Source organism: Verticillium nonalfalfae (genome assembly GCF_003724135.2).
Source record: "Verticillium nonalfalfae strain VnAa140/NRRL 66861 chromosome Unknown scaffold_96, whole genome shotgun sequence".
Classification (NCBI taxonomy): Eukaryota; Fungi; Ascomycota; class Sordariomycetes; order Glomerellales; family Plectosphaerellaceae; genus Verticillium; species Verticillium nonalfalfae.
In genome coordinates, this window is record NW_021167321.1 from 93,185 (window position 1) to 108,459 (window position 15,275).

At 56.1% G+C, this 15,275-nt stretch overlaps 4 protein-coding genes across 4 annotated transcripts; 2 read left to right on the forward strand and 2 right to left on the reverse strand.

The window, feature by feature from the left end:
• Window positions 1–77: 77 nt before the first annotated feature.
• Window positions 78–2,750, reverse strand: D7B24_009529 (uncharacterized protein; the record flags this gene model as incomplete). Its single annotated transcript, XM_028643601.1, has 1 exon — window positions 78–2,750. The coding sequence occupies one exon, from the start codon at window positions 2,748–2,750 to the stop codon at window positions 78–80; it is 2,673 nt and encodes an 890-aa protein (XP_028492864.1).
• Window positions 2,751–3,917: 1,167 nt separating this feature from the next.
• Window positions 3,918–5,663, forward strand: D7B24_009530 (uncharacterized protein; the record flags this gene model as incomplete). The annotated part of the gene is made up of 1 exon (XM_028643602.1): window positions 3,918–5,663. The coding sequence occupies one exon, from the start codon at window positions 3,918–3,920 to the stop codon at window positions 5,661–5,663; it is 1,746 nt and encodes a 581-aa protein (XP_028492865.1).
• A 519-nt stretch (window positions 5,664–6,182) lies between these two features.
• D7B24_009531 (uncharacterized protein) lies at window positions 6,183–9,762 on the forward strand (the record flags this gene model as incomplete). Its single annotated transcript, XM_028643603.1, has 6 exons — window positions 6,183–6,257; window positions 6,366–7,051; window positions 7,111–7,315; window positions 7,363–8,097; window positions 8,149–8,447; window positions 8,505–9,762. 6 exons carry the CDS (start codon window positions 6,183–6,185, stop codon window positions 9,760–9,762), a joined length of 3,258 nt encoding a protein of 1,085 aa, XP_028492866.1.
• A 1,490-nt stretch (window positions 9,763–11,252) lies between these two features.
• On the reverse strand, window positions 11,253–13,769 carry D7B24_009532 (uncharacterized protein; the record flags this gene model as incomplete). Its single annotated transcript, XM_028643604.1, has 1 exon — window positions 11,253–13,769. One exon carries the CDS (start codon window positions 13,767–13,769, stop codon window positions 11,253–11,255), a length of 2,517 nt encoding a protein of 838 aa, XP_028492867.1.
• Window positions 13,770–15,275: the final 1,506 nt, after the last annotated feature.

A 15,275-nucleotide genomic window follows, 5' to 3' on the forward strand; every position in this document is an offset into this window, starting at 1 on the left:
AGAAAAATAATTGTCTTCCTATGTGTACTCGGAACGATGCTCTACCTTCTTACGAAAGCTCGATATTGCCCTTCACCTCACATTGTGGCACCCGCAGGCGCCCCATCGACCGATAAGGCCGCCCCTTCAAAATCGTCGCCAGGCTTGACCAGCGACACCGACACGTAGGGATCACGGGCGTAAACGCGAAGCCCGATAACGCAAACGGCATTCCACGGCGTTTCGGCGTCATCGCTGCTGTCATGGCTAGAATCCGAGTCCGTGTCCGATTCGGTGTCAGACTCGGACGATGACTCGGAATCAGAATCTTCAGAATCGATTTTCTCAGTCTCCGTTGCCGCCTCTGTTTCAGCAGGTTGAATAGTTGCCGTGGTTTCTTGCTCTTTTCCACCCGACTGACTCGCAGGGCTCTGGCACGGGGGCGTCAGCAGAGTGGTTGTAACCGCAGCAGTCGCGGGGGGTGTCGTTTCGTCGTCGGCGGGTTTCGCAATATCGTCGATAGGTTTCGCAATATCGTCGGTAGGTTTCGCATGCTCGTCAACATTGTGTTTCGATTCCTGCTCAATGGCTGTTGAGTCCGCCGTGGACGTGGGATCGTCAACGGTATCGTCATTAATGCCCTTGGCGGCTTGAGAGGAATCTATATCCTTCTTGTCTTGCTCTCCATTTGTGTCGGTGGAGGTGTTCGTGTTCGTTGCGCGACATTGGGCCCCATTCACGCCATCTCCAGAATCATTGCCGTTAACTGCTTCGTCAATAGCCTCTTTAGCCTTTCTCATAGCCCTCTTTGCCCTTTTTAAAGCGCGCTGCTTCTGTTTCTCGGTCTTCGCCTTTTGTTTCTTGTCTGCCATCCTTTTCTTCTTCTCGGCTTTCTTCCGCTTGAGCTCGGTCTTCTTGCTCTCTAGCACGCCGTCTTCGTCCGGTACGCCTCCCTTGGCATGGGCAAGGTCATATTGCATGCCCACCTGGCGCAGCTTTTGCGGGTTCACGTCGGCGTACTTCTTGACAAGGTCTCCAACGCTCAACGCGTCCTTCTCGCGCGTAGCTGTGATTATCGGGAGGACCTCGTATCGACCCGCCTCTAGTTCAACCTCACAGCTGACACTCCGATTCTCCATCTCGTGAGCGGGTCGCACGCGGCAGATCTGATCGCCCTGCCCTCCCTTGCCAGCCCCTGCTTTCTGCAACGTGAAGTGTAGCTCATAACTGTATCCGCCAGCGAAGCCCTCGAAGTACCTATCGTCAAGCTGTGCGAGGACCAGCACCACGAGTCCAGCTTCTTTGACCTCGAGTACGAATTTTGATTGCAGATAGCCCGTGACCCATGCGACGTGCGCGGCTGTCCATCGCTGCACGACGGTCCACCGCTCGTCAAAGAGCCGTGTACGATGTATATGGCTAAACGTCTGAAGCATGTCGTCAAATGACATCCAGAATATACCATCGTCACCAAATTCGTGGCCAAGCTTTGCGAGCCAATACGGTGTCCACTCCTTGGAGCCGTCAGACCAGGCGCCAGCCCATTCGCCGAGGCCCCTCTCGGTGCGCTGGCCCCAAGGATTTCGAATTTTGACAAGACGAACGCGCCGGCCCTCCTCGTCCGATTCCTCTCTCGACTGCAAGATGGAGTAGGCATGACTCATGGCGATGCCGTTTCGCTCTGAGTAGCAGCTTGAGCCCATTGCAGCTAGCGAGAACACGAAGCCTCCGTCAGTGCTCGCGAGTTCCCTCCAAAGCTTGTCGCGGCGCAATACGCGGTTCGACATGACTGTCGTGGTAACGCCGCCAGTCATGTCTTCGACAGCTTCGCCAGGCCAGCCCCCCGTCAGAGACTCATAGTCACCATGGCACTTGGCAAACGCCTTTTCGAGCAACGGAAGCCACGTCTCGTTGGGGTCGTCACATCTGGCAAAGTACAGTGCCTCGCTACCAGTTTGATAGCGTTTGCGCCATGTTCTTGACCTATGGCCCGTATGATCATAGACATTGGCGTGGTAGTCGGAAAAGTCCTTCATTTTGAGATAAAGGTTGTCGTCGATGACCGTTGAGACCCACTCGCCGTCTCGTTGAAAGACGAAACCGTAGACGCCGCACTCCTCGTCGCGAGCGACACAGACGCGGTCCATCAGGTCACGGCGGTGGGCTATGGTGGCAATGGCAGCAAGCCACCAGCAGTCACCAGCGCTGCCCTGCTTGATATCAGACGAGGAGAACCCGTTAATGGTAAACTGAGGGTTCTCAAAGATCCAGTCAACACGGTGAATCGAGCCAAAGCTATACTCAACGCCGGCGCCAGGACGACAGTTTTGCAAGCCAGGTTTCGCATCACAGAACTCCCGACTGGTGGTCGTCGCCATCCCTGGAGCAGCCCTGGGATCGTCCTCGATGTACTGATCATTGGCCACGACTTGAGCATCGTCGCGGATGAGGCGATTGAGGCAATTATTGCTGGGATCGCGTTCAATGTCGAAATCGGGATCGGTGAACTTCTCATTGGTGCGTTCACACTCGCGGACGATGCGGCGAACGCGGGCACGGCACTCACACGCGGCTGCCTCGTACGACTCCTGGGCGTTGCGGGAGGTGGAGTGCTCATTGGTGCGCCATTTGGGATGGTTGGCATCCAAGGATGGCAGAAGGTTTGCGTACAGGGCACGGGGAAAGATGGAGGTGACTTTTCCGGGAGACCTGGAGTGGAAGCTGGACCAAAAAGCTGACAGCTGTTCCTGAGGCGACTTCTTTTTGGGCATTGCAACGGTTGTCCTTCGTCAATGTAGGCGGTCTAGAGCAGCGACAGACAGCTGGATATGGCATGGGCAAAGGTGAAAAGAGAAGACGACTGAAAGCTGAAGAAGAGGAGGAGAGAAAACGAGGACCAAGGACGTCAGCAGTTTTATCGTCAGCTGTTGTGATCTAGGCCGCAAGGCTGAGGGCAGCCGAAACGGCTCGGCCTAGGATCATGGACGTGGCCGGCCATTTGTTCTGTCGTACCCCTTGTTTCGTGGAGGCGGTCGACGCACAAGTGAGTGAGAAAGGGACTGAAACGCAGCTGAAGGATCTTTGGTGCATGCAGCGTACGCAATCCTTGTCGACAACAGGCGGTTACAGCGGTTTGGCCCCCACGGGACATCAGGCCGGCGGTTGCTGCGAGTCCAGTGAAGGGAGATGGTTTGTGACAGCCTGGTACTGAGGTACAAGTAGACAGAAGAAGGTGCTTGTGTCATTGACCAGAGTGGTCAGCCGGTGCACATGTTCTCTCAACGCGTGCCATTGTGATGTGTCGAACAGCTGTGGAAGAGCTATGGGCGTCGCGATCGTCGTCGCTTTTTGGGTGGAGACAGTCGACGCGACCGTCAGACGTAGGCATTGGCAGGTGAGACCAGCAAAGACTTGTCATTAGCAGGTGCTGCCGAGTCCCCTGCCGTCGTACATCGTGCGAGTGGCAGGGACCCCTTCCCTTTCAGTCGTTCCCCTCTTCCCTCCCTGCCAGTCATTACAAGGGAAGGGAAGGGAAGGGCAGGGCAGGGGCCCACGGGCAAACGCACGAGTGGATGAACCCTGGATCTTAGTGGCTTCGGTCCATCGCCAGTTGCCCTCGGCTTTCAGTGTCGTCACCGGCACGTCGCTTTCGTGGAGCCGCAAAAACGTCAACCCCGCCGGCCGGTGCGCGCGCGCGCCCCTCTGTAGCCTCTCGACTGAATGGTACCTGACTTGGCCTTCCTTCCCTTACCTTCCGGCCAACCTCTCTCCCTACCCACGACCCCTTCACTACCTGTGTATACCGCATCTTCACAGTCCCACGCCATGCGGATACCTTCCTACCACTGACGAACGTAGATGCAGTATCGCATGCCTCGGTCGCACACACTGTCACCGCCGCCATTACTGCCGTCATTATCGCCACGACGATCGACGTCATGCCACCTTCTCAAACCAACCCTGCCCCCGAAGACTACGGCTTGCACTTTGACACCGCGCGGCGCATTGCCAATACTGTAGCAGAAGCAACCCGGTCCGACCGTGATACTATTCCCTTGACACCAACCACCGGCACCGGCGCCGGTGCCGGCACGCCATTCAGCCTTGGCCTGCCCGCCAGCACGAGGTCTGCCAACGAAAGTGCTCACCGACTTAGCCTACGGTCCCTGCGACGCATCGCTCGACAATCTGCCACCGAGGCGCCGGGCGCCGCTGCCCCTGTTCGACATCCTCACATGTCGGATCCTCACACGTTTCCGGATCTAGGTGGTCAAGAAGGGCATGGTGATGCCGCCTTCGACGGTCCGAATCTCAGAGACATATCCATGCCTCTGACCCATCCCCCCAACCGATGGCCTGTCGAAAACCTACTGGAGCCTGAGTACACGCGCCATGCCGGCATCAGTCCCGAGACAGCTCTCGAGCTTGTCGACTTCTCCGCCCTCGTCTACCCTGAGGCGGTTGATGACAATCTGACCTGCCCAATCTGCAAGGCACCTTTCGTTACGCCTGTTACTACCACGTGTGACCATACCTTTTGCAACGCCTGTCTCAAGCAAGCTTGCGAGGCCAGCCACACCTGTCCCGTCGATAGAAGAACCTTTCGTGTCAAGCATATCGCTCCTGCCTCCAGGTTGATCCGGAATCTGCTCGATAACCTCATTGTCGAGTGCCCAAATACCGAAAGGGGCTGCGCCGAACAGGTCAAACGGGAGGACGTCCTTGTGCATGTCCACGACAAGTGCGAATATACCATGATGTCCTGTCCGGATCCTGGTTGCGATAAAAGACTCCCTAGGTGGCTGCTCTACCAGAATGAGTCGACATGTCTTCACGAGGAGGTGGCCTGCGAGCACTGCGAAGGCCTCGTCGAGCGCGCCGTTTTACATGAGCACCTATCCAAGGCCTGCACTCGCAATACCAAGGCCTGCATCTTTTGCGACGAGATGGTTCCTATGCCTGCTATGAACAAGCATGTCCTGGACGAGTGCCTAGAGTTTGCGGCGCCCTGCAAGTACACAGATTTTGGCTGCCGACAGACCGCCAAGCGTCAGCAGCTGCGCAACCACCATGAGAGCTGCCCCTATCAAGTCTGCGACGTCATCGGGCAGACCCTCAAGCGGCAGGAAGCCGAGATGAAGCGACTGCAACGTGAGAACGACAGGCGGGACAAACAGATTGAAGAGCTGCAACGTCAGTTCCAGGAGCAGCAGAGCGGCAGCTCCTTAGACATTATGCGCCTGAGCCCCTATAGTCGTAAGATCGGAACCGCCGAAGAGGCTGTCATGGGTGTTTACGAAGACGTCGAGCGCCGCATCGAAACAGTCAAGAAGGACCTGACTGACCTTGAGGGCCGGCAAACAGTGATGGTTCTCAACGAGGTTATGCCCATTAAAAACGAGATCACGGAGATACGCAGCAACCTCGGTATCCTAAAGATGCACGTGGCCTGGCTCATGAATAAAAGCCGCGAAGAAGTAGAGCGCAGTCGACTGGCAAACCGGACCATGGGAGGTGCCTCAGCCGCTGGCTCTGGAGGTTCTTCGAGTACTGGGGGAAGCAATGGTGGCGGGGGAACGGTCAGGATAGTCGGCCGTGGGAGAGGGGGCTCGGACAGCGAGGCAGAGGGTCCGCCAACTCTGAGAAGATTGAGTGATGGGTCTAACGGCGTCCCGCGACTCTGAGGTCGTTGCGGTTCGGGTAGGTGATGCATTGTCAGCGGCGTTTTTGGGAGCTGCATGGGAAATACCCTTTCGTCTGTGGGCCACGATGTCTCTCAGCCTCAGACTTCCTCTTTGAACTGTATTCTAGCCTTTTTTCCTCTTCGCCAATGTATTTTGCTTTCGGGACAGAGATGGCTTTCATTGCGGAGTTGAACCTGTGCCGCCAAGTCCATGAAGACTCCGTCTGACGCGCAAGATGAAAAGATAGGTACCTAGGTAGGTAGGTATGTATCGGACTTTGGCGGACTTTCCTCCCCGCGCCTTCGCCTTCGCCCCCACCTCCAACTGAACAAGGCGAGGACCCACCAGTCAGTGGGAGCTTCAGGACCCCACTTTCTTTACGCTACCACCTGTCGGCCACCACCACTTCGACTTCGTCATCGCGGACCCTGTAACGCCTTCTCCATCTTCAACCTCGCGTGCCTCAACCCTCATCCCGCGGCGATTGTCTTCTCTACGAAAGCATAAGCAGCTGCCATAATGGACCCCTCACAGGATCCCAGCCAGCTCCCGGAAGCCACACCGGATGCTCCAGACCGCAACACCATGGAACAAGTTTGTCTCTCAGCCTCGGGATTACCAAGCTACCAAGCTTGGTTCCATCTGGTTCTGAACCGCCCACCGCGGAAGTTTTAATAGCTGACCATTTTTGTCCCCTCTCAGATCCGCCTGAGGCGGCTTGCCAAATTAGGCACAGCTTCACCGAAACCCTCCGAAGAAAGCGGCCCCTCTACTAAGCCAGAGGGCACGTCCACAACTCTGTCAGCACCGACTCCCGAACAACGCGCATCGCCGGCCGCCCAGGCGAGCGAGAAGCGCAAGATCAACGTTACGCCGACACCAGCAGACAAACCGCAAGTCTCTTCCTCCCCGTCCTCGACCATCCCGGATCGATCGCATAAGCGGGCCGCTGCGAAGATTGATGACCGCCCACAGGCCACGCAGCCGGCAACCAAAAAGCCCAACATGGCGCCCGAGGAGTCTATCGATGATTATACCCACCGCACCGTCAGTTCGTTATTCCGAATTACCTTGAATTCCAGTCAAACGGATGACGGCCACGGCCACCAAACCACATTCCTGCCAGGCGTAGCCTCCGAACTTGCCGAGGTCGGTGCGCCCGCCAAGTTCACCGTGGCAGTCCTCGATACGACGTTGTTGGAGGCAGCTACGGCGCAACCGCACGCGACACCACTTCTTCGGTACTTGCTACCATGCTGGAAGAGAGTCAGTCGAACAATGGCCTTGCTCAAGGATGGCGAGAAGCAGAAGAGAGAGGTTTTGGAGGAGGCGAAGAGACTCTGTATGAGCTACTGTCTCTTTGCGCTGACGATTCCTGATCTGTTCGGGTATGTACGCTCTGGGGGTTGAACTTCTCGACCCGACTCCTTATTGACTGTCTGCCCAGGCGACCCCAGCCCGATGACCTCGTAACATTTCTCCTCAGAAGCCAAGAACACGAGGATTCTATCTCCATCGACTTCACCAAGGACGTTATTTCCCGATTTCCGGAGGACGAGCAGTACCCCGCCGTGTTTGCAGATGCAATGGCTGCTATCAGCGTGAAGCTGTCTGATATGAGCATGGAGTCTGATTACCGGCCCTACTTGAACGTGAGTTACATTGCTTATGGCGGCGTAGCTTTTGCTGACCTACCCAGGCCCTGTCCTTTTATGCAAAATTCCCTCCTCTGCTAAGGGCGGTTTCCGAGCACGAAATGTTTCTGTCAGCCACCACTGGCCCAGAAGTGGAGAGGAAGACCATACTCGGCCCTTTCTTCCGACTGTCGCCGCTTCAGTCCGAGGTCAGCCTGACATACTTCCCGAACCCTCGCTCACTCGATAAGGGGAGGGCAGCGCAGTCACAAGATGCTCTTCGTGCCATTCTGCGGGTATATCAGGATGAGCTTTTCGCGATTGCCAACGCCTTCATTCGTTCTGACTCTGATACGAGAAACCGCATGCTCGACTGGTGCGCCCTCGGAGTCAACACTAATCACAAGCGAAGAGCCATCCAGGTCGATCCTCGGGAGGTCTCTTCAGACGGCTTCATGGTCAACTTGACTGTCATTCTCGACCGCTTCTGTTCGCCCTTCATGGACACAACCTTTTCCAAGGTTGACAGGATCGAGGTTGACTATTTCAGGCGCAACCCTAGGGTAAGTATCAAGGACGAGACCAAGATTAACGCCGACCAAGCCGCCTCAGACGCCTTCTACGCCAACGCAGATTCCAAGAGCTCCAACTTCATATCCGAGGTTTTTTTCCTGGCTCTGGCTGCCCATCACTACGGCAGCGGCGCGACCAACTCGAAGCTGAAATCATTGGACCGAGACATAAAGTTCTACGAAAAGCATATCACGGCCATGGAGGCGGAGCGATACAAACTGGCTAATGTGAGTATACGAAATTTAACGATGAACGATGTCATTGCTAATGATAACGAGAATCCTGCTCGACTTGCCATGTTCGAAGTCAGCCTCAAAAGGCATACAGATGTATTGGAGAAGGCAATCGCGTCCAAGAACGCTATTGAGGGTGTTTTTCTCGACGATAAGATGCAAGAATTATCCTTGCGGTTCATGAAGTATGTCGCGGTTTGGATGCTGCGTCTTGCCAGCCAATCAGCCTACACACCGGAGAAGGACCTAGCACTCCCGTTGCCTTCGCCCCAGCCGGAGGCGTTCGCGTGTCTGCCTGAATATGCTCTACAGGACGTGGTAGACAACTTCAAATTCGTATACCGGTAAGTGGTTTTGAGCTGAGTGAAGCGCCTCCATCGTGTATACTGATCGCCATGCAGATACCTACCTCAGATTATGCCGTCAGCTGTCGGCAGCGAAATGATTGCTCTCTGCATTGCATTCCTTCAATCATCAGAGTTCATCAAGAACCCATATCTCAAGTCCTCCTTAGTCACACTTCTCTTTTCCGGAACCTGGCCGTTCTCTCACTTCAAGAAAGGGGTTCTCGGCGACCAGCTGTATGGCTCAAAATTCGCCAACAAGCATCTTCTCCGGGCCCTGATGAAGTTTTACATTGAGGCCGAGTCCACGGGTGCACACACGCAGTTCTATGACAAGTTCAACATTCGGTACGAGATTTTCCAGGTCATCAAGTGTGTCTGGGGCAACGACGTGTACAGGGAGCAGCTTGCACGCGAGAGCAAGGTCAACCGACAGTTTTTTGTTCAATTCGTCAACTTGCTTCTCAATGATGCCACCTATGTGCTTGACGAAGCCTTGACCAAGTTCCCCAAGATTCATCAGCTGCAAGCTGAGCTAGAACAGAATCCCGGCATGACGCCTGAAGATCGCGAAAAGAAGCTCGAGGAGCTGCAGACTCTGGAAGGTCAGGCCGGATCCTATATGCAGCTGGCCAATGAGACCCTGGCCATGATGAAGCTCTTCACCTCGGCACTCGCCGATGCTTTCACAATGCCAGAGATTGTGCAGCGGTTAGCGAGCATGCTCAACTACAACCTCGAGACGCTGGCGGGCCCCAAGATGGGCCAATTGAAGGTTAATGATCCTTCCAAATATCACTTTCAGCCGCGAGTGCTGCTGTCCGACTTTGTCGATATTTACCTCAACCTTGCCAACTCGCAGGCCTTCATCGACGCCGTCGCCGCCGACGGACGCTCGTACAAGCCTGAAACTTTTGACAAGGCAGGGTTCATTCTGATGAAGCGCCACATGAAGGACGATGTCGAGCTGAAAAAGTTTGATGCCCTCAAGAACAGCTTCAAGGAGTCCAAGGCCATCGCCGACCAGGCGGAACTAGATCTCGGCGAGATCCCTGCAGACTTTGAGGATCCCATCCTCGGTGACCTGATGAAGGACCCCGTCATCCTGCCTTCACAGCATGTCGTCGATCGCTCGACCATTATGCAGCACCTTCTGTCTGACCCCAAGGACCCCTTTACACGTCAGCCGATGACGATCGAGGACGTGGTGCCTGACCAGGCTCTGCGGGACAGGATCGAAGCCTGGAAGGCGGAGAAGATTGAGGCTGCTAAGGCCAAGGTTTTGGGCGACTCTATGGATACAACGGACGGATGAGAGGTCGGCTGGGCAGGTACCCACGCAGGCAGGAATCACGATGTGCATATTTCATGGGTTGGCACATGGAGAACAAGAGAAGTCACTAGAACATTGTATGCATCATGAAATGAACAGAGCCACCGAGCTCGGAACTAGTAAACGCGAAAGGCCGTCGCATCGTAAGTGAAATATAAACTTGACTGCTCCGTAAACCACTAGGCAACTGTCCTACACACTGCATAGCACATGCTAGGGGCCAAGGGATGTGGCCAGCCAGAGAGAAGCGAGACCCTTGTCTCCACCCCCCAACTCGTGACGAGTGATGAAGGGATGTCGGTGTGACCAGGTTCGCGGAACCGGCTCCCACCCGCGCTTCTGGCTCCACTTCTGGCGACCCTAGTTAGCCGGCCAGTCGGAAACGGAGACGGCGCGGCACGAAATCGACTTGACGCAACATTCGTGACCAGTGGCTACCTACTTAGGTTTACCACCTGGACCAAGTATCATTGACAATATGCAGGGAAACCAGGGGGGGGGGGATGGATGTGTGAAAAAGCAGTGCACGAAGACTCCAGCCAGCCTTAAAATTGACTTTCCGCAATGTGATGGGACGCTGCCATGGGACTAGATTCTGTCTTTTGAACATCGGTCGGTTTCGACATTGTGCAACGTGCTCGACCTGCCAACGAAGAGGGGAATGCCAGGGCAGTGAATATTTGTCTCGACACATGGTAGTGCGCGCACCCACCCACCTACGCACACGCACACACATACATGCACACTCGAGATCTCGGAGGAGAAACATGTAATGAAGCTGAAATTGGAGCAGCCGGAGCTACTGGATGGCACGCCATCACTAACCAGCTAGCGCATTGGTCGTAAAACAATCCCTACTCCATTCGCCAAACATGATCGAGACATAAACGCAGACAACCCAGCACACGATATCTCGCGATCGCCAGGCTGTATTTCAGACATGGTTGTAATGTCTCGGACGAGGTTCCGGTCGACTGATTCAACCAATCAAGTCCAACCAAGTCCCCAGATAGACAGACCTCAGACCCCTCCGGCCGGCCTACGCCCCCTTTTCTTCCTTACTCGCTCGCTGTGGCTGCGCCACGTCAGGAAACATTAAGAGAACGATAAGAGCGAATGTGGTGTATGGGCCGCATTCCGCCGAGCCCATATGCAGAGGAAAGGATGCCGCCATGATCCTGATATAAAAAAAAAAAAAAAGAAGGGGAATGGGTGGTTCCTTGTATTTGGAGCGCACGTCTCACCCGTGTCTGCCAGGTCCCAGTTATGCTCAACCCGGGTAGTTACTCATACAATGTTCTGACTCTCTCGTCATGCTGCCTATGCAAGGTAATCTACCTCGCGATCACAGGCCGGATTTCGTCGTGAATCGTGAAAGAAAGACACTCTTGAAAGACAGGAGCAAAAAAGCAAAGTGTTTCTTTCTCAAGAAAAGCTCAGAGGCCCCCGATGTCTGGACATGTGAGGTAAGCTTAGATAATGTTGGCGATACTCAGCCGATCTTGAGACCGGGCCGCGCTGCTTGCTGACGGGCTATTTCCGCTGCTGCTTATCACCCCCGCGCTCAACAAAGGGGCGCTGCCAGGTGTGGGCGGCGGTGGGAAGCTACCCCCACCCTCAATCTTGATGGCTGGTGGCAGCGGTGCTGCCCAAGTTGCAGAGGTCGGTGTCGGCGTTGAGTTCCCAGAGGCCAAGCCCCTGACTGCGGCGTCCAAGCGACTCCATCCACCCCACTCACTGATCTCTTGATCTGTGAGACCAGTTCTCTGCTGAGCACTAAAGAGCCCGCTTCCAGCGCCTGCCCCTGACATGATGGTGCCTGGTGATGTGGGGGAGAGAAAGCCCTCACGCTCTCCGCCCGCCCAGACCCAAGCACAGTTGGGAGCAGCCTGGAGGTCAGCGCTCACATATGCGAGCAGCTCCTCATCCCGCAGTAGTGCATCTTGCAGTGCCCGAGGACCACTCATAGGCGGAGGTGGAGGGGGTGCAAATGTCGATCTGGGAGGCGTTGCCCTTGCGAGGAGAGCGGCGTGTTCAGCACGCTTCGCTCCCAACGTTGTCACGAAGAATGCGAGGAATCTTCCACAAGGCAAAGCCACATCTCTCCGCGCGTCGATGGAGGCCAGTGATCGAACGCATACGACGGCTTGGTCCCAGTGACCAGAAAATACAAGAAACAGTGCGCAGCGGAAGATATGGGACGTGAGCAATGCCGTAGCTCCGTCAGCAAGGGTCGTCGTTGTCCGCATCAGAAGTGCCGCCGTTTCAAGCGCCGTGTGAGTACATTGCTCAATAGCGGCAAAGCGCACCTCCGGGGGGCATGTCGGGGCTAGATTATGTCGGTGCAGTACGAGTCGCGCGTGCAAGACGTAGGCATACGGCGCGAGAAGATGCGGGGACAGCGATGCCCCGCTGGAGGCGTCACAAGCCGGGGGAAAGCTGCGGCAGTAGTTGACAAATGTCTGGTCGAAAGTAGCGAGCCGGGACGGCGCAACCATGGGGGCCGCAAGGGTCTTGATGAGGGCCGAATACGACCTAACCACGTTGATTATGGCCAAAAGCGAGTGGTTCAGAGGCTCCCTTCCAGGGGGGACAACGATACCCCCCTCGTGAATGTAGTGGTCGTCCACGCCAGCCGGTAGCGATACGTCGCAGTCGCTGTCGTCAATCATGATGGGTCGGCCAAGCTCTAGAGCAAGACTTCGATCCAAGATATACGTCGTCCACCAGACCCTCCTCCTCATCTCCCCCTCTATGACGGGCCAAGGCCCGGACTCAGAATGGAGCTCGAGGTCCTGGCCTATGCGTACGGCACTTCCCAGCCAGGTCCAGGCTGCCGACTTGAGGTTCATCTCGTTGAGACAAACAGATATAAGTAAAAAGGCACGTGCATTCTCCAACGCGTAGTCGTTGTTCCAGGGATCAATCATGTTGCGCGCCACTTCGAGCAGCTCCGCAGCCCGATATGCTCGATGTGTGTGCGGGTCAGGGGCAAACAAGCTGCCCAAGGCGAGCGCGGCGAAGAAGGTCGAAAGCCAGGCAGGTTGGAAGGACTTCTGGCTGCCGAGACGATACAAGTCGTCAACACCACTGGAAAATGTTGGCCAGTGTAGAATGGGGAACATTGTATGCGCAGAGCCGTAAAAGGAATGCAGAAGTTGATCGGTGGTTTGCCGCGGTGGGAGCTCTGGCCGTTGCGGGTCGAAGAGAGGACTGGGCGCCGACTGTCGATACTGCACAGGGGACTTCCAGATGCCTCTTGAGAAAGCCTGCAGGTTCGACCGGACAGTAGAAAGGTCGTGCATTGGAGTCGGGCGTTTTCTGCGCTTCGGATTCGCGCCCATCTCGGGCAGCTGAGGAGGTAGATGCTCCATGCCCTCGGCGTCCACATCCATCTGTCCCTCTCGTTCCTGAAGCATGCGTCTGAGGTTACCGTTATCCCTCCGTAACCTCTCCATCTGCTTCTCGAGGTCCTGCACCTGCTTGATGGACGACATGCGCCGATTTGTCTCCTTGGTGAACTGGCATTTGACGCTGCGACTGGAACACTCCGAGCAGCTGCTCGTTTCCGTAGCGTCGCATTTGACCTTCCTTTCCCGACAGGCATCGCAGCTGGGGTCCTTTCGGCGTTGGCGGTAGGCCCGCTTCTGCGCTTGGGACATGGGCGGCAGGGAGGCATTGGACGGCCCCGGTGTGCTGGCTACGGAATCGGCCGATGGTAGAGAGTCCCGTCCTAGCATCGAACCGGCCGTCATGGGAGTGTACGACTGAAAAGTATTCTGGTTAATGGAAGGCAGGGGAGGGATGCCAATAGGCTGAGGCGGCGGTGCCGCCGTCGTTCTAGGGCCAGCGTTCATTGCTCCTCCTCCGAAGTACTGGCTCGTCGGTCTCGGCGACGGGGCGGAAGATACCGACGAGGAGTCGTACGACCGGTGTGACAAGTTTGGAGATCGAGAGTACGGGTTGTGTGACGATGCAGATGCAGCCATGTCGGATGGCCGAGTAGAAGACCAATGCCCTGTCGCGAGCCTCGGGACGGCCCCCAAAATGTCCCCTGGATGTTGAAAAGTAGGGAGTTGTCTGTCGAGAAACATGCAGACTGACGGTGGAGGCTAAAATGAGAGTGTCGCTGGTGGCCGTGTAGGCACACTTGTATAGCCGGTATAGCGTCGTCGTGCTGCTGGGCGAATCCCAACGCCTGCGTGGCACGCTTCCGACAGCTGTAGGGGCAATGCTTGCTGCGACGAGGTGCAAAGTGAGAAATCCGAAGTGCAAGTGGGGGGTCTGAACGTGTACTCTCGTTGAAGGCGTACCCCCGAAATGCAGCGGATAGTGATTTGTTTGACTGTATCCCGTTCAGGGCCGGAATTTGAGCTTTGCTGGTGCTACCGCCTGTCTAGTCGTCCGACCTTGGCACTGTGATCAAACTGACCATCGATACCCAACAATCTAGACGGACCGGAACGCAGCACAGCCGTTGTCTGCCGGTTCACAGCAGTCACAAGACGGGCTATATGCCATGCGATAATATGAACAGGTGAGGGGCGGGGCTGCCTCAACGGGTTTGAAGGTTCGTGGTGGCCAACTGGTTCTCTCTTTGGTCCTGGTATGCGCGCGGGGCCTAAAAGCACAGAGACACGCTACCACCGGCAATCATGCAAATGATGGGATGAAGGACTGGTGACAAACTGTAGTCTCTGACACAAGCGGGCGTTGTCCTGCGAGGTCGAAACTGTGGGCTGTAGGGGTAGAAGGCGCGAAGTTATACAGCAAAATGTTGTCCAAGATCGGGCCAGGCGGAGAAAGGGAAACTGGCAGAGGAAGTTGTTGAGAGGCTAGATCAGGTGGCCAGAGGAGGGTATAATACTGAGCGTGGCTGGCGTCGAAATCGTGGTCGTTGAGCAAGTGCCAGGCGAAGTCAGTTAGCCGCGTAAGAGAAGACGGGAAGTGGGAGAGTGTCAGAATCGCAGAGACGCTGGCGCAATGTGTCGAGAGGGTCTGGCAGGGTTAGATACTCGGCCGTCACTGGACCAGTCGGTGCCGCAGGCGCTGTGTGAGTAGTCGGCACGGCTAGTGACGATGGTCTGCGATCCATCGAGCCACGGGCTGAATCCGGGGCCCTCCGCGCGTTAAAGCAGATTCGGGAAAATTATCTGGAGTGGTGGAGGGCCTTCAAGGATCCCCTGGCTGCGAGCACGGCGCAGGGGCTGGCAGACGAGCAGGGCTGTGAGTGATGCTCATCAGCCAGAGTCGTTAACGTGTTTCGACTGAGAGGGGAGTGACATGGTTACTGGGGAGCCTGGTCCTGGTCACTCGCCCTGTTGTTGGCTCGTCAAAAGGCTTGGCATCCTCCTCTGGATCCTTGTATCCCTCCAGGAGCCTCCAGGAGACCTCGATGCCCAGGGTCTGGTTCGGGGACGGACGGCGACTCAGTCCAAAAAACAGGGTCCCTGGCCCGCGACTCAACAACGGCGTCCCGTACTACGACGGCACCG